Here is a 19,678-nt window from a genome sequence, read left to right as displayed (position 1 = left end):
ACGGAAAACCAGATTGTGACAGCACTTCACCGTACCTGATACGTATGTAAATAATTTAGGGCAGAAATCTACATATTAGTTGTGTAATACTGTGTCTTGCTGTATTTATTTTTTTCATTTTATTTCTAATGAATTGATATTGTGGTCTCTTTTATCCATTCCGTATTTCTTACATGGGGTTGAGGGGTAAAGGATCACTACTCAACCACGCATAAAATGCAGTAAGTTATGTGGCAACTGATATGTTGCAATATATACTTTATATTAATTAAATATTGTTATTCCTGAAGATTAAACAACTAAAAGGTATATTTAAGCAACGATCTAGCTGGAAGGATGATTATATATATATATATTTTTATCTACATTTGATGTAATAACAGAAAAATATGTACAAACTAAATTCCAGCATTCATAAATAGCTTTATACCATGTTACCATATAACTCAGCACTATGGTTCATTCAGATACGCAGGACATGATTATGAACATATTTGGCTTCCATCTCAAATATATATTTGTGTATATAAAATTAATCTTTAGGTTGGAATTATAAATTATAAGTCTGCTAATCCGTAACACATGATCTATTTGCAATTTGCAAACTGTTCAAGTAGAAAGAACAACAACAGCTTTTATTATACTTCTCGTACAACATAACGGAGTGTCCACTTTTCTTTCTTTCTTTCAATATGCAGCGTTTAACACTTCTATAATCTAATTCTCCAATTCATATATCATTTATTGTTCTGGTTTGTTTACTTTCAAATAAAATGTAAAAAATACGACAACAAATAATTCCTAACTGAAATAAATATACAATAAAGCATGGTCATTTATATATATATATGTATGTATCAGCTAACAATTTTGCAACAATCACATTTACTGGTTTCTGTGATGTCTTGGAGACCTGTGTTTTGACTCCATCTAAAGAATTAATTGCAATATACATCGACTTTTTTTTCTGTCTTAGGACCTAATGATCTCCCCACAGCACTACATGTTTATACAATTGTTCAATCAGTACCTGTATATTTTCTCCAACTTGGAATGAATAAAATAAAGCAATACTGCAAAACTCAATGCACTGAGTCACCTACTTGAACAGATCATTAACTTATCAAAAGGTGCAGGGTTAACGGAAACAGGAAAGTGCATCGGAGGAAAGGACATACACTTTTTTTTTTTTATATAAAGGAAAATTTCAGTCTCAATTAATATTATTAGTTCGTATCGTAAAACAAGGAGGAAAAAAAAACCCTGCGGGAAGTCTTTGAATTGGTTTTAGGGATATTCATTATCTCTACTGTTACAGCACTCCTCCTGAAAAAATTACTTTTTAGTTTCTTCTGTAACTATCTACATTTTTTAACAGAATGAAACAACAAGAAAAGGACAGAATCCTTTGCTTCACCAACAATCACAAACACTGCAGACAGTCCATAAATGATGATTTATCCTTTAACAATGATAGATGGCAGCACCGCATGGACCACGTGACTAGGCCCTGGTGTAGTTTTCTCGTTTCACATTCGTGTAAATGCTAACTTCGACGATCTCTCACGCACGAATTGTATTCCTACATACTATATCCTTGATAAGGCATTCCTTGGGCATATGCGTTTGGATAAGCAGGGTTATATCCAGGTCCTATCATGCCAGGTCCTGCAGTTAGCATCAACTGAGGCTCAGCTGCAAGAAGAAAAGAAAACTTTCAATGAACAAATACATTTCTATACAATAAAAATTAACGCTATTTTGCAAGAGCAAGGTGTCGGCTATTTGTGAATCAAACTTACTTTCGATGGGAATATAACAACTTCTTAATTATATTGCATTCATCTTTACTGCAGTAAGTTCATATATATAGTGTTGGCCAGAATAATGACTCACCACAAATGAGTGTCATGCTTATGAATACACAAGAACGTACTCATTTAAATACGGATGTACACTCATGTCCAAAATTATTGTCGCATGTCTATAAATATGTTGTTGTAGAAATATAATTTGATAACTAATTCGCCCGGTATTTCTTATAATGTTAGTATGTGTATAATCAGCAAAGACATGTATATGGAAAATTTCATGTCAAAAGAGCAATAAATAAGAATAAAACGAAAATAAAACTTTCTTGTCCATTTAGCAACATTTTGTATTACTGATTCTAATTTTTGTACTTATAATTATTTTCCTATGAAATTTACCACAAATATACATTTCCCGATTATACCCATAGTACCAGTATTAAAAGTACCCTGCAAAATCATTATCAAATTATATTCTTACAAGAAGACAATTACAGATATGTGACAATCATTTTGAACATGAGTGTACATTGATACAAGTGAGACATTTAAGAACGATACAAAGGATACATTTCAGTGATAGAAACAAGTAAAGTATACACGCTTGAGAGTGAGTTTAATATTTGGAGTACCTTTTTTTTTTTTTTTTTTTTTTTTTTTTTTTTTTTTTTTTTTTTTTTTTTTTTGTTACAGTTTAGATACGAGAAGGCATGGACAGACAATTTTTCGCAGTAATCTGTTATAATTTCTGTAATTCAGAAGTTGAACTGAGGTTACGTTCAGCTACTTTTCGCTTTAAAATTACCCAACAGTTCTCGATGGGATTTAAGGCAGGAGAATTTCCGGGCCAAGTTCCAAGAATTTGAAACCTGCTGATTTCAAACCACTTCATAAAAGCTTTTGTCCGGTGCCATGGAGCTGCATCATGCTGGAAGTGGGTGCAGTGGTTGACCTCCATAAACACTGGTAAGTTCTCTTTAACCACATCGAGGTAGTCTGTTCCATTCATTGATGTCCCTTCAGGCATGAACCACAATTCACATTTTCCTTTAGCAGAAATGGCACTTCAGACCATAATTTTTCCAGCGTTGAGTCTTTTGTATTGGGAGGCTGTCGTATGTCTACAAAAGGCATAAAATTGAGATACTTTGGTTTCATTTGAAAATGTCACTTTCGTATTGTTCAGCAGTCCATGCCTGATACGTTTTGTAAATGTCAATTGGTCAGCAATGTTCGTGGTTGACAATTTCGGCTTTTTGGCAGGTTTATAGTATTTGAAATTGACATATAATAACATCTTTAGTTCAGTCATAAATATGGAAACTTCATGTGTTCAGTTGAATGAAGTTTTAAAAGTAGTATGAGCTAATATGAATTACATTGTTCAACAATCTATCAAAAGCTGGATGTTAGAGAAACGCTATTTTTTTTGGGGGGGGGGGGGGTGCTGAACACAATAGTAAGCTCTATTCAGGTAATGACATTATTAAGCTAAGCGAGAGGAGTCCTTTGTTCTGTACTACGCACATATTGAAGAGTGCATTTTCCATGATCTTTGAGCAATATTCACTGAATTTTCATGGTGATGCAGGTAACCAAGGGGAATGTTCTTACGTGTAGATTTTAATAAAAGTATATATGCGAAGGTTCATGACTGCAGAAACAATTGATCCTATATTACATACTGTTTAAGAAATCGTGATGAAATTCTGACCGTTGACAGAAGTCTAACTGGAATGTTTGTATGGATAGATGTACATAGTAGCAATTTTCATATTGAGTGTTTTGAGCTTGTTCAGCTCAATTTTGCATTTCAAATGCCAATGTCTACCTATATGTATGTTACAATACAATAAAATAATAAAATTGTACTAGAACCTTGCATAATACTGCTCAGGATTGTGCCTCATATTCAAATCACCCACCAGGCCCTCAATGAGTTGCAGTATGCACTGAAATCATCTTCGGTTTTAAAGAACTTCTCAACCACTGTAACGGCGACGCCCAAACTTTTGTTTTTAATTTTAGGGAGTTCTAGAGCTCTGATAAGATAATTGATCTATCCTTGTGTTCTGATTTGAGAGGGCCAGGCTTAAGCCGATTGCTTCCAACTAGACTCCGCACTAGTGTTTAATATACTCTCAGCTTGTCAAGTACAATCAATAATAATAATAATAATAATAATAATAATAATAATAATAATAATAATAATAATAATAATAATAAAATATATATTTCAAGTTGGTTGGGAACCTGCATCCAACCAAAATCGTTCCCAACTGGGCCCCGCATCTCCTAAGATCGGGCCTGATACATCGATCTGTGTTATGCAACTAGTCCCCATTTAAGGAATCTAATGTCTTTTGTTCTTTGCTGTTTGAGGAAAGATTAATTTTTGTCGTAGTTCACAGAAACAATTTTAGAGGTTCAAGATAGGAAGTCTTTTGTTTCGATTTGATTTGTGTTTAGCGTCCTTTTCAGCAGCAAGGCTATGCGAGACGTAGATCTACAGCTAAATGTGGAATCCGAACTACATATCCTCCCGCCAGGAATCGAACCCGCGTCTAGGAAGTGCTTTGTCAAGAGGCACAGGCCGAATTGCAGAGAGTATATTAGAGTACACATGTTTCGATATTTTCTTCATAGATATTCATTTCTTAATAGGAGGAACGACACAAATAATAACCTGTAGTATGATTGCTAGACTCCCTCTAAGCCATGGATCCTGTTGATAGCATACATTCTTTTCCATTAATCCACGCGTTAAGTTTTAATGAGAACTTAGTGCAGTACAGATGGATCCGTTTTTCGCCTTAATCTTCTAAGTACATGCATACAAAATTCTATTTTTATAGATAGTGCAACTGAACACTTCGAAACAAATGTTGCTTCACCACTAATAATGGTAGAAATTATTCGGGATATTGAAACAATTCCGAAATATTTTTCTACCTTTCTGTGACAACGCAATTATGATGGAAGCAGATCACAACGCCACTGATAACAATATCAGAATTATACCATTTTCATACAATTTAAATGAACTGAACATCCTTATCCAGACGAAAATTTTACTTATATGATCAACACACATGCAGCGAGAGTAGCCGATAACGTAGATGCCATATTATGAAAAATGATATGCTCTTCCAGTGTTGCCAATTGGGTGTGTGTGGAGAACAGACTTTAGTGCAAAATCCGTAATTTCAGGCCAAATCTAACTCAAAAAACAGAATTAAAAATCTAATTTCAAGTAGTTTTCGAATTCAGTGATATCTACCTAGTTTTATTTCAGTTTGAACAGTATTACCAACAAACGGGGAAAAGAACACTAAAAAGTTCACTTTAACAAGTTTGCTAAAACGTTCAGATAAGAGAGAAGTTGAGGGAGAAGAGGAAAAAAAAATTAAACACTTCGGAGAATCTAGGCGGGTGTCATGTTGTAATGTAGATTCACATGATAGTATTACCAAGCTCGAAATAGATTGAAAAATGAAATGAAATCTTTAAGTTTTACGTCCCACGGTTATGCCGGTTAGGCTAAAGGAGACGGTGATGATGAAAGATGAGTGAAATGGTGGAATGAAGGAAGTGGGAGGAAACGGGAGAACCCCGAGAAAACCCACGAGCACGGTGTTTGTCCACCACAAAGTTCACTTGGCGGGGGCTGGGATCGAACCCGGGACCCCAAGCACCATCGAAATAGATTGAGTTTGGTGGAGGAATATAAACTAAGTACTATAAAAGAGTACTATAAAAGTGCAGGAGAGCGACGGAGTAAAAGAAAAATGAACAAAAATCCTCAATGAAAAGTGTGAATGAAATAATTGTACAAATGATGACAAACTGACAGAAAAATGAAATGTATGGGAAACAGATGGAACGTAATGAATTCGGACATTACAGATTCTTAACGCAACAAACAGAAGAAGTTTCAAGACACGATGGTAATTATTTTCCCATTGCTTTCTGAGGGGAGGGCATTGACGATACTTATGCAGAAACTGCGGTCAAATGCACTACAGATGAATAGTATTGTGTTCTGAGACAGGTAGATGGGGAATTAGGTGGTAATTTTGCTACACGTCGAAACAACGTAAGTTCAGCCAAGGCTGAATCCAGAGTGAATTTAACCCCTTCCACTACGATTTATTTTCGGAATTTTATGATAAACAGAGCGAATACCTCCAATATTAAGTCATTTAATTCCTTCCGTTGAATCAAATTTCTTGAAGTCAGTAAAGTGTATTATAGATGGGTGATGCTACAATAGTTTAAATTTTATGACGAGTGTAGCTCGTCATATGCAATTTGGCACCGGGAGGCCATGACGAGTTAGAATCGTCATTTCAGTGCAAGGGGTTAATGATATAAAGTGCAAAAATACCAGAATTGTGGATGTTTTTTCTCTTTCGTGATGAGATGTTGGAAGGTCCAAAATCGGCATCGAATATGGAACTTTCACATCTAGGTTCTCAGTAAAAAGGAGTTCAGCTCGGAGGTCATTGATAAGCAATCTTAAGGCGAGCCCAGAAACCTTATTAGATGATGTGGAGATATAAAATTAACACTCGGTATACCAGATATGCTTGACATTACAGTTTTCTCTACTTTCAGAAGATTTTCATATTTTCAATGTATGGTTAAATATAGTTTGAGGAAGGAAAACTACTTTGCATACAATCCCTGGCTAAGAAAGCTGAATTGTGTGTGAATGTCACCGTGATTCAATAAACTACATGTGTATTACTTTTATTTCATCTTAAACCCTTTTTGAGACTTCTATTTCTTTAGGTAAATTTTAGACTTTCAGTCAAACACCTATTGCGTCGAGACTATTTATCGTAGGATCATGGTTCATAGCTGGATTTGTTCAGAATGAAGCGTATTTCCAACTGTACCAGTCAATTTTCCCTAATATGTACGGAAGGCAATAAAATTTCCGACCAAAATAGGAAAATGGATTTTAAAAAAGTTCCCATTTCCCGCGAATTTCTCCCCTCCGATACACAACACGGACATGCGAATATTATAAAAACTTTCATTCCGAAAAAAAAAAAAAAAAAAAAAAAAAAACTAGGTATGAACCATGATCCTAGGGTAAATAGTATTGGTGCTAAAATTTATGTACTATTTTTTCCCGACCCATTTTTTCCTAATAACTACTAATCTATTGTTATTCAATAAGCTCTAGTGTCAAGACTGTTTATTGTAGGATCATAGTTCGTACCTCTCTGTGTTCGTAATGAAGCATTATTTCCAACTACATCTTTCAAATTTCCCTATTATGTACCAGAAGTGGAAAAATCCTGCTCAAATTGGGGAAAAGATTTTTTTGTATAAAAAAAAAATAAATAAATCGGGAATTTGTTTTCTCAGGTACATGATAGCGCCACGTGAGTGGTACAGTTTGAAACACTGCTTCATTACGAGCAAAATTAGGTACGAACCATGATCCTACAATGAACACAATTGACACTAAAGCATATTGAATAACAATATATTAGTAATTATTACCCATAAATGGAGAAGGAAATTTAGTAAATCAGCTCTAGCAAAGGGTGTCTGCTAAAATTCCAAAATGAAATGTTGTGACTTTTTCGTGACCTTTACTTTCTCAAACCATAAAATTTAGTAACATTCTCAAGAGCAAATTTGGGTGCGAATTGGGCCGAATTTTCATGCATGCGATAGAAGCGTGCTTTGCTTGCGATTTGGTAGCGTCCGAAGCTGACCATAAACATTTTTGATGGTGAACTTTGACGTTTTATAGAACAAAATTTTCCGGTCTACACTTATATTTGTACATATTTAAAAAATTGCGACCCAAAAAAGTTAAATTTCTTGACTTTCATGACCATTTTCTGATTTCGTGCCTTTTTCGTGACCGATAGACACCTTGTAGCACCAAGGCAATTTATTCTAGGATTATGGTTTGTACCTAATTTTGTTCGTAATGAAGCAGCATTTCCAATCGTACCACTTGCATATCCCTATTATATACCTGATGGGAGGAATTCCAGCCTAAAATGTATGAAGTAATGGGAAATTCAAATTTTCAAAAATTCCCCTTTTTGGAAATTTATCTTCTTAGGAACGTCACAGGACAACTGTAGTGGTACCGTTGGAAACGTTGCATCATTACGAACAAAAATGAAGTACGAACCATGATCCTACGACAAATAGAGGACACTGTAACTACTTTACTAAACACATTGACTAAAAATGTGTAACAGGAAAAATTAAGTATTTTTTTTTGAAAAATCTGTTTACCCTACAATCATAGTTCGTACCTCGTTCTGTTCGGAATGATGCTAGGTTTTAAACGGTACTACTCACGTGTTCTTACTATGTACCTGAGGGGAGGAATTCCCGAAAAAGGAAAAAAAAATCAGAAAATCTTTTTTCCACTTTGGGCGGGAAATTTCCGTTTCTGGTACATAACAGCGAAATTTGAGTGGTACAGTTGGAAACACTCCTTCATTACAAACACAAAGAGCTACACGAAGACGAATGATCCTAGGATTAATAGCAATGTGTAAGGAGTTTTTTTTTTTTTTTTTTTTTTTAAGCTCTACAATTTACCCTTTTCTTTTTTCCTTCGTCCATTTTGTGACATCACTGCTCATAGGCATCGCACGCGTGACTGCAAAATGAATATGAAACATGTTCTCTGATGCTTCCCCTCTTGAATGAATGCAAAAAACGGTGTGAAAAGCTTTACTAGAGATTTATAAAGCAAATTCCGAAGGTCGACGCCATGGTACAGATCTGTACCAAAAGTCCCCAAAGGGTTAAATTCTTATATTGTTACTGAATCTAGACAAGTTACTAGAACGACTTTTAGAAGAAATTAAGATGTAATGCACGTGATATTTTAAATTATTACTTCACTTATAGTCTGAGAAGAACTTACGCATCATCATTGGTTTATGATCCTGCTGTGCAGTTTCTTCGAGTCTCTGGGATTCTGCCTCTTCAAGTTTGTCAACCTACAACAACAATATTAATTAACTTTCATGCAACATAATATTCTTAAGTAAGTTACCTTATATTTTAAGAAATTTATCACGGACAATTAAAGGTTTGCATCACTTTTATGTGGTTTATGACCACACATTTATTACTGTTTTTAAAAGAGCACTAACACACTTCATTACGCTAAGATTGAATACACATGAATAAAACTAACCAAACATTATATGGCAATATTGTGACTGTTAAAATGAGAAGGTATGTAGTTACACATATTTCAGTTGGAATTTACGTAACGATACTTGTAATTCCAAGGATTACCAAGAACTAGGACCGTAATTAACATTTTTGTTGCCCTCGAAATCAATGAATACCAGTGTAAAAAATTTGGGACACTGGCTGCTCATAATACGACACACGAATAGTAGAATGGGTCCAATTTATTATTATTATTATTAAGTTGCAGAAATGTTGTCATTGGATTCAACTAGTTTGCATGCAAAATTCCAGATTTTTTGACCTACTCTCCACCCTGCCTCAAGAAGGTAACGTTTTCTGCGGCTGAAGATAGGCGACGAACACGTCACGTGCGAAAGTGACAATACCTAACAGACCCAACATTGTTAACCATGTGAGTGAAGTAAGGCAAAAGAGTGAAATAAGCACTACTACAAGATTCGAATTCTAAGCTGGACTTCGACACACGAAAAAGAATTCACAAGTTTGCCTGTCACTATCTCATGTATCCGCTGCCGCTTTTCGTACAGGAACCACAGACAGATCAGGAGCATGTTACTGATTCCAGCTCCTCAGGTTGCCGGCGTAGTCACTTCAGAAGACGCCGCTTATATAATAGATAAATCGAAAATTGCTTAGGAAAAGAAAAAACTATCATGTGATTTGATGACAGACAGTTTTACAAAATATGGATTTTGCGGCCTTTATTTCGATAGACGGAAGATAGAAAGCTGGAATCAAATTCTACAGAAGAGAGATACAAAAACACCACACGTTAGTGGAAGAACCCGGCTAAGTATCTTGGCCATATTGCGTTTTGAGGGCATGGAAACAAAATAGCGAAAGCGATTCTCCAGATCTCTCGAACGAAGTGGAACAGACTTCACAACTACTTGCATTGGGATGCGATGAAAATGAATACTGGTAGATTTAGTGGGGTAATGACGTGTGGAGAAAAAAATTAGAAAAAGAGTCGCAGAGAATTGTGTGTCTACTTCATATGAACGGACATCCCCTCCGCCACCTACTTAAACATCTCGATTGGTTACCTATCGACTCAAAGACATTATTTGGTCCGATTGCCTTACTTTTTTTTTTTTTTTTTTTTTTTTTTTTAACTGACTGAAGTTCAATTGATCGAAACAATCACTGACTTCCAAGATTTGAGTGTCAATCAACAATACTTGCTAAGTATTTCTCGAGCTGTCTAGTGACATGTTCGCCAGACCTATCAAAGAAAACTCTTGGACTAACTATACAAGCTCGTTTGTTAACTTCAAGAGAACTGGATCTTTGTTAGTATGTCTGTCATAACAACGAAACAGTTATAAATTACCTTGGCTGGCGGCTGGGTGATAAGCTTTGAAAATAGTAGGTCAATATGGAAGTTAATAGACAAGTTTTGAAGTTACGATGAAAGAATACAGCATCAACAACGGAAAGACAAATAATGAATATTAATCCATAACTAAAGTTTTAATTACCTCTTTCTAGCCGAGTAAGTTCTTGTTCCTTGGAGATTTACAAATGTTAAAATCCTTACACCGAGAAAATTGTCGCCCCACGCAATGGTTCAAGCGTAAATACAATCCTACGAAGAACACACGAATACGTACTTCATGTGTTAATGTATGTATGGGGAGATGTGATACTGGGTGAGTATAAGTAACTACACCCAAGACTAAAAATTACGCTTACATATATACCGACTTATCTTCCACAAAAACTTAAGATCACATACATTATACAGTAATTTTGAAGTTGTAGCTTCTTACCTTTGTTATGTATTCCCGTGTAACCTGAATGAGATAGGGCATAGCAAAATCAAGGATTCCATGTCTCCACGAAAGTTCCAATATCACATCAGGATGTAGAAGATCATAGCATTGGAATAAACAAGCAGCAAAACAATCATGATTTCCATGTTCAAGGAACCACGCAAGTAATTCTTCTGCAACATCAGGATTCTTAGACTCCGCCGCATATTCCATGGCATCCTATGGACAAAACATCCATGATCACATTTACATAAAACAGAGCATACATTCAAGGATAATAACATGAAAACCAATATCAACTTATCTCATACTGATCGAGTAACAGAAAAAACTGGTACGCATTGACAGGACTTGATCAATAATCCTGATTGAGCTTACTGGGTGAATGAGCTCCAGTGACGGTCAGAAAGGACTAACTTTCAATAACAATGGACTTCTGACAAAAATCTGAGAAAGTTTGATATATTTTCTTAAGTAGGAAGAACCGATTCAAACGACACTATTTACTGTCGACGTTCCAATACAATTTAATTTCATAGAAATTCTGGAATGGCTAGACAGATATATATTTAATGTATCTGAGAGGATACCTTCTTAAATTTATTTCGAAGTAACATAGGGCATCTACTTTTTTAAGTGGCTTTATGTACACAATTGGAAAATAAATGAAGCAGTTTATCTTTTAGACTCAAAAAGAATTCACATTGTAATTATAAGTGTTCAAGTACAAGCGAGATAACCAATCTTCTGTACTTCAACGAACTACTTATTCCCTTCAAATCAACACTGAACACGCATCTGAACTCTAGAGAAATAGATAAAAGGATCTACGGACTTGCAATTTTAATTGTAAACAGAATCTCACTGAACTGATATAACGGCATTGTAGCAAGCAATGTGCATGACTTCATTGCACTTGCAGTGAAAAACATTTAGAAAGAAGGTAATCAACCTGGTTTCATAAAACGTAACGGAAATAAAAATGCCAAGTAGTCGTCAATGGTATATTAAGGGGATGATAAGATCACTAACATGTTATCCATTAAGTTTTAACTAAGAAAAAAAAAAAATCCTACATTTGCTATCACTGTGAAACAAATACACTTTTGGATTAATGTTGTCCAGTAGAAAGTCAATTCATGACCGCACAGGTCTACTGGTTCCCAGGATGAGGTCAAACATTATTGGATCTGGCCACACTTAGACCACTGGGTAATATCAGATGACGCTGCCAGTGGGGCGTTTACTCAAGTGCCGTGGGGACAATTGAGAAGCTACACCTAAAATAAAATTGTAGCAGTGTTTGGTCAAGAAAATCTGTAACGTCGGCAACAGATCTCCAGGTGTATTGCCCCAGTTTTAAATCAGTGGATGATTTAATTAAGCTCTTCAGAACTTTGTGACTGAGTTCAGTTACAGCATAGAAACATTCCCTACTCTTAGTATATTGCGCTGCACTACATCGTAATCAGGTAGTGAGTCGCGAATACGTGCAAAGTTTCCAACTCGCACGTAAATTCTTAATTGAATGGTTCCTACTCATGATCCCCTTAGATACTGAGATAAAAGTTCCCTTCTAAGTTTGTGTTTCTATCTCAAATGTTGTTCGAAGATCAATTGTACATACTAGGTTCAACACTTATGTACCGTTTACATTGACGGGCAACTCGGAAGGGAACAACTAATTCTGAAACGTCAATATTGTAAAGGCAAATAAAACTTCCAACACTACAAGGGTTTCAGTCCAACAAGCACTGCACGCAACCATAATCGTTTAAGTTCCACAATGCGCCACTAACAATTTTCACTTCCACATGAACTGATAAAAAATTTAATTATTAGGAAACTTCCGAACAACATAATGCCTTTCTCCTCTTTAGTTCTATCCTCAATAACATACCAAAGTAACAAAATTTTGAATTTAAAGATACCTACAATTTCGACGAAAACTTGCATTTATAAGAAGCTGGAGCGGATAAAAATGATAAATATGCTCACCTTGAATAGTCTGTCTTTTTTACACAGCTCCACAGATTGTTTCCAACGATTATTTCCTTTATAGAGATAGGCTGCGATACGACGAAATTCTATCAATTCATGCTTTTCCAATTTTTGTGCTAAGGCTATGTTATCGAAGTTATCAAATGCATCTATCGATGTTCTGAGGCCCTGTAACCAAAATAAAATATATGAACAATTAAAAGAAAAACCAAAAAGTTTACAAAATACACTAATTACACGTACCCAACGACAATTTTTCTTTTGAATGCAAAAGGCGTTAAAAAAAAGTGTCTGCATGAAATTTTGACAAGTCTGAGGTATCTATAGATGGTATAACGGAAATCTTTGAAATAATCACTATTTGAATTTATTTTGAAAATTATTCATGTTAAAAACTTTTCATTCATTCTGGTACATAATTCAAAACTTTTATCTTGGCAATATAGGGTCAAAGGAGTGACGAGTAAGGAATTACATAGATGCGCCAACAAGGTTCGTTTGCACCCGTTCAGAACCATAATTAAAATTGAGAAAGATCGGAGAACAGTAAAACGCGAAAGAACACGAGCACACTGAAACAAGTAGAGAACGACAGACATATATCGCAGCATACAGTAGAAGGTACAATGACTATTCAGTCGAACCACACACGCACAATAAAAGCGAATGTTAGTTAAAACAATAACAGGTTAATCTTTGCCGGAGCTGCTCGGCAAAAGGTGTAAGCGGGATTCAGGGATAAAATGAAAAACTTCCGGGATTTGCTTACTTTGGAATGTGTCGCACTCATTTCATGAAGTAATGGCTCTAGAACGCAAGGCTTCATGTAACTCATGAAAAGTTTTTCAAAGCATGATTAGTCGAAGGTAGTTTTCAAAAGGCCTTCTGAGAAAATCCCATTCCATGTAAGAAAACAGATTGTATGTCAGTTTTATTTTATTTATTTATTTTTCTTTCCTCTCAATTGTACTTTCAGTTTAGTATTCTGTAACTCTTGATATGAACTCGGAATTTTTGTCTGAGTAACAGAATTTGCCCTAAACTCACTAATGTTACGAAGCAACAAACTCTTGACAATGGTGTAAGTTCTTCCTGAACTACATAAATTAGTGGCTTGTTTCTCTGAAGCAGCTTTTAAAAACTTAAATGGTAATGACGTATATATTATAAAATGCAACTGGCTAAGTTAAAAAACTTTCATACACTGCAGCGTACATTTGCATAGATTATTTTGTCTAAACTTCTGTTCAAGAAGCTGAGAAAATCTTTTTTAATGTTGGCCTCTAAGTTATAACCCGCGTTAGGATATATAGAGGAAGTGTTCGTAGGAAAAAAAGAAGGAAAGGGTGATTTATGTATATAAGAGCGAGAGAAGGGCAATAAAGATGCAGTTTCTCCACCACTGTACTTGAAAACTAAAATTGTGTACAGTCTCTCTACGTATTTCATTATCTCTAAAGATGATAAACGTGAGCACGTCTCTACTTGGAGATTAAAAAAAACTTCGTAGATGTCAAAGCTTCTTTCCATATATATAGAAACCAATGAAGCAAAATTAGTTTTCACCCATACTGCCAACTCTGTAGATGTAAATTCAACAACTTTCAGATTATCCTGAAGACTAACCTCACGCCACACTGACGTGATGTTGACAGCACATTGTTCATTTTCTAAAATCTACAAGAAGGTATTGCAAATTTTTATTGGCAGCTGCCGCATAGTTGTGACCATAAACATAAAATAAAAGTTGGTGCACTTTGGAATTGTCACCAGCGTCGTCTGGATCCAGAGAAAGTACAAACTGCTTGGCCTGTTAAAAAATTTCATCCACGGTGATCAGGAAATTGGATAAAATTTTAAAAGGTGGCAGTAAAAGACGACGACAAAGAGAAACTAAATTGGGAACAGATTAAGGAAGAACCTCTTTCCCCCCACCGAAGAAAGAAAGAAAAAAGTACAGGAAAATTATCTATTCTCAACTGAAAGCAACATTTGACATCTCTGGTGCTCTGAAGAGCTAGCTTTCGCTCTAAAATGAAACAAGTATGCACTTAGATATCCTCTCCATAGATAAAATCCATTCGGCAGCTCGGATTTAGATTAACCAGTTTGAACAAAAAATGCAGTGCAAACTCAATTAAAATATCAGTTGCATAAATTTATATCTGAAAATTAGGTAAAGTCCAAACACTTCAATCTTCGATATGATACACACTATAATGTTATTCTGTAAATCAACCTACCTGGTAGTCTTCCTCTTCTATCAGCAAATTATTTAAAGCTTCATTAATTGCCTTGTTGTTTAGGCTCTGAACAGATCGCAGGTACGGTTTGACAAGCTGCAGGTGATTTACCTGGATAACCAAAACCACTAGTTAATAGAATACTTTTTCATATAACAAAAAGCTACTTAGAACTAGTTTCAAATACCAGTATATCCTATGTATTGTTCAGGTTTCCATATTGTTTACGCAAATTATGTATAATAAATAATTTACGTACCTTGGAAAAATGTTGATCCTTTTCTTCATATATCACTTGCCTTTGATTCTGCAAGCTTCATCACAAGGTATCATTGATGAAGCTTGCAGAACCACGAGGAGATGAAATATAAGGGAAAGGATTAAAAAATAAATAAATAAATAAATAAATAATCGAAAATCATTTGCACAAAATACGTGCAATTACTTATTTCGATGCGTTTTTTATTTTGAAGTTCCACATTTACACCGATGAAAGTTACTAAATAATGTAATGACTAATGTAGTGGAAAAAATCTCAGACAGTAAAGAGAAATCCAAATTACATAAAACCTTGTGTAGCACGGTTAATTAGTTCCGCGCTATACGAAACTGCATTATTCGAGGTCCATTTACAATCGGTTTGATCTGAATTTGATCAAAATATGTAGAAAAATGTTAATAAAAATGCTATTTTAATAAATTTAAATTGGCGAACTATTGCTAGCTCGTAAATGTAACAAAAGCAGCGCTATGCAAGGCATTTATTCCTACATAAAGCAAGTAGTAGTGCTACGTGTACACTACGTGAATGAGTTTGGTTTGTGTCGTTTTTATTTTATTTTATTCCCTTAATACTGACGCCAAAAGTTGTTGCACAATCAGTATATTTTACTCTAACGATCAGTGTTAAAACCGGAAATGGTTGATATCTGTCACTTGCGGCTTTAGTAGAGAGATTAGGAGGAGATGGAATATATTCTTGGGACACTTAGTTGATTACTACTTTTCGCTATTTATTATTCTCTAGGGATCAACGTTATACTGGATGTGGTTGATTGCTGCCACCTCTGTATTGATCAGGTACAAGCAATAAGGTTAGATATAAAAGTAAAAAAAGAATATTCTAGCTAACACAGTCGAAACTTTATATTTAAACGCATTATATTTCTTGTTATTCTTTTCTGTTTCTACTTAATATGTATTTTTTTCCCTTTGTTTTTTAATTTCTTGCCTTTCCTAATGGGCACAGTAATGTCCGAAACTGGTTTCAATCTTAAATTACTCGAATGCAATGAAGACGAGATTCTTCCTGGACTTCTGTAAAGTAGTAATGTGTAATTTGACAAAAGTATTAGAACACATGCTGGACCTACTGATTTTTACATAAGTAATCCGTATTACGCAACAACTACGCTAATTATGTGAATGGAAATTAAGAACTTACACTTCTTGAACTAACAATACTTCAATTGGACAAACGCACACTTCAAATTTAAAACTTGAAATCATAAAAGTTTGTTGGCGAATGTTATGCGCATCAATAGTAGGGTAAATTTGTATTATACTATCAGAACGGAGTTTATAGGTGACCTACTTTTACAATATAGACTTACCGATGTTGGAAATTACTCTAGTGCCTATGTATTAAACATTTAAAAATGAACAGATACATATTATTTCACGCTGGAAACTAGCGTTACAAGATATGCTTTTCTGTTTGCCCTAAATTTCGTGACTTTCTAATTCAAACATTATGCAATATAGGCCAACAATTAATTGAACGAATCCGAGAATTACAATGTATTGTCATGTACGAAACTCTAACTGAATAAACTTATTTCGGATTCAAGTTGTACTCAAATCTAATACGCACCATAATACAGCTGGACAAAAAATTTAAAAATCGCGTATTAGAATACGGTATTATCCAATTTCATTCACTGTCACTTCTAAACCTTTTACTACTGACAGTGTCTGCAGAAAAACATAGTAAATACTCAAATATTTTAATAAGTTTATAACAATGAAATATTTATTAATAAATGAAACTTATAAAATTTTCTAGTTATCAATAAATATTTCGAAGAAAAATATTGTTCCTTTATTCGCCACTTCGAATAGCTCACCTTCGTAAAGAAGTTCACACTGCGAGTATGATCCATGCGAGGTGCAAGTACCAATAATACATCATTCAACAGCAGAGGCTTATAGTCCAAATAAAACTGAATAGCTTTGTAATAAAGCTCTATGTTTGCAACCTGCAAAGAAAAAAATCCATCTGGTAAAATGAATGTTTTAATCATTCTCTATACTCTTTACTCATTATCATTCATCATTAGAAATACTATACTGAGAATTTGCATTGTAAAAAATACGTGAAGGATCAACAGAATAACGCGAATGGTTGAAACTGTTTTCTTCTTTTTTAACCTGTTCTGATCTACAGGTATCTTCGGTACTAAAAATTCGATTTAAGAAAATTACCATGTTCAGTATATGCAAGATTTCTCAGTTCCACAAAAACTGAATGAGGACACACATGTATAATATTCAAAGAACTATGACTTCACTTTCCCTTAGGTGTTCCTTTCCTGGTTTGAGTCTTCCCATGCTTCCACTTTCCCAAATTAAATCAACTCATTACAGGGGCTGTCTGCACAAGAGAAAATGAAACCATTTCCATATTTCACTATTTAGTAAAATTTTCAATTTCGAAAATTACCAGGTACATCATTCGTAACTTATTGGAAAATGTACTTTGTATATTTGAGAAAAGTTTGGCAGAGTTGTTTTCTTGTAGAATTATGAAGTATTTTTCAGTCTTAGCAAATAAAAGCGAGAATGAAAAATTTGGAATATACAAGTGTTTTTTTTTATTGTATGTTAAATTCAAAATAATTTATATTCAAATATATATAAACTAAAATATTATTGATCCACATCTATTCAACGAATCTTCATAAATTTACATTCTCTTAAGAATTCAACTTGTTATAAATAAATAAGAGTTTTCACAACTTTGCTTTTATGATATGGATTCATTTTAAGATAGCTACTATACTGTCAGCATTGTCATGACAGAAGAAAAGATAGGATGAAAGTGAATTAATGACAAGGTAATAACTATACACATTAACATATTACCTACAAACAGAAAGCTTAAACTTTCCAGTATAGGTTTTTACTGTAGCCACTTGTCCTTCTTGACAATTTTAAGCCATACGTAGTTTGTGACAACGGTAATAGTGTTAATAATGTTATACTTTTTGTCGGAGTAGCAATGTCGTGGGTTTATTTTTTTATTCTTTCGTTCCAACAAAATTTTGCTATTACAAGTTTCTTTATCTGACGATGTGACGCAAATGGTTAAAACAAAATCTTGTAGTGAAAATTTGATATGAGTAGGCTTAACCGGAAGACAATTGAGAATAATTTCTTTTACACTTTTTTCATTTTTTCTCTTTCCTGAAATTTTAAATAGAAAATAGAAAGAACTTATTATGTTTACCTTAGTAATGATATCCTTGAAATGTCCTTCTCTCCAAGCTTCTGTCGGATGGTTCATCATCGCAATGACGGCATTATCATATTCTTCGTATTTATCATACAAAAATACAAGTTCCGCCCACAAGTGAGCTTGCTCTGCTGCCCGTAGAACCTTTGGGGGAAAAAGTTCAAAAATTTTAATTAAAAACAAACACATTATACCTAGATACAATAACAGATAATTTACATCTAGATACGTTTTCAAGGTCCCTTTAGGGCAGTACTAAGGCTCCTCCTGGTGCTTCACAAAACTTGCGACTTTTCAGATTCTAAAATATTATTGAACCTGGATATTATTGCACCTAAATAACAGTAAAAATAATTTGTAAATATTGGTGCTGTTATTTCTAACTTGTTACGCTCATTATAAACAAACAAACTGAAAATCAATATATATATATATATATATATATATTATATATATAGGCAAATGTCCATTATGTAAGTGTCTTTCTTCTATACTACTATTACCACTTTATGACTTTACAGAATATCTAGATCATGATACCAAGCTAAAATTTCCTGAAGCGTCAACAGTATAATTTACTACACTCCGTCACGAAGTAGACAAGAACTTACTTCTTATATTGTTCTCGTTCCAATTAGTTCCAGGCATGAGTATAAACAAGGCTTCTCTAAGCCTCTCTTACCATTTCTGGTCTTGAAATCAAACGGAACACGCAGAATTTGGTTATGACATAAGATATCGCAGTTTCTTACGCTAAAATATTTAAATGTTCCTCTTATTTTTCAAGTTAAAGAAGTATGTTATATCAGTTTCCAGAGTGATTCGCAGTTCAAGACGTTACCTGAATGTCAGCTCATGATAATCAGTTGAGTGTTATTTGTGATCTTACGTAAAAGTACGTACCAAGAACTTTTCATTACGCATAAATTAGAAAGAAAAGGAAATACTATACTATCGAACTATAAATTTATTAAATTATATTAAATCACTTTTATTCTACAGGATGGACAAACAGAGGATTTCGTACATTATGTCTATGTAGCAAGAGTTCCTTAGATGCTGAAGAAGCGGTAACAACCTCGTTCACAGATTTATATTATATATACATAAATTTGAATG

The 19,678-nt window shown here is 34.3% G+C and overlaps 1 protein-coding gene across 1 annotated transcript in view; it reads right to left on the bottom strand.

Moving 5' to 3' along the window:
- Positions 1-335: 335 nt before the first annotated feature.
- Chc (clathrin heavy chain) overlaps positions 336-19,678 on the bottom strand; it is a 99,723-nt gene continuing 80,380 nt past the window's right edge. Inside the window, exons 27-33 of the mRNA XM_081768610.1 lie at positions 18,554-18,703; positions 17,172-17,303; positions 15,046-15,156; positions 12,800-12,970; positions 10,799-11,020; positions 8,728-8,803; positions 336-1,695 (exon numbers count right to left, since the gene is read on the bottom strand). Of these exons, the coding sequence (XP_081624736.1) occupies positions 1,583-1,695; positions 8,728-8,803; positions 10,799-11,020; positions 12,800-12,970; positions 15,046-15,156; positions 17,172-17,303; positions 18,554-18,703 (975 nt within the window). The 3' untranslated portion in view covers positions 336-1,582. The remainder of the gene's footprint in view (positions 1,696-8,727; positions 8,804-10,798; positions 11,021-12,799; positions 12,971-15,045; positions 15,157-17,171; positions 17,304-18,553; positions 18,704-19,678) is intronic.

This window comes from Thermobia domestica, chromosome 8 (genome assembly GCF_964235325.1).
Source record: "Thermobia domestica chromosome 8, izTheDome1.hap1.1, whole genome shotgun sequence".
Lineage (NCBI taxonomy): Eukaryota > Metazoa > Arthropoda > Insecta > Zygentoma > Lepismatidae > Thermobia > Thermobia domestica.
Note: the sequence above shows the minus strand (reverse complement) of the source record. Positions and strands in the feature narration are given on the sequence as shown.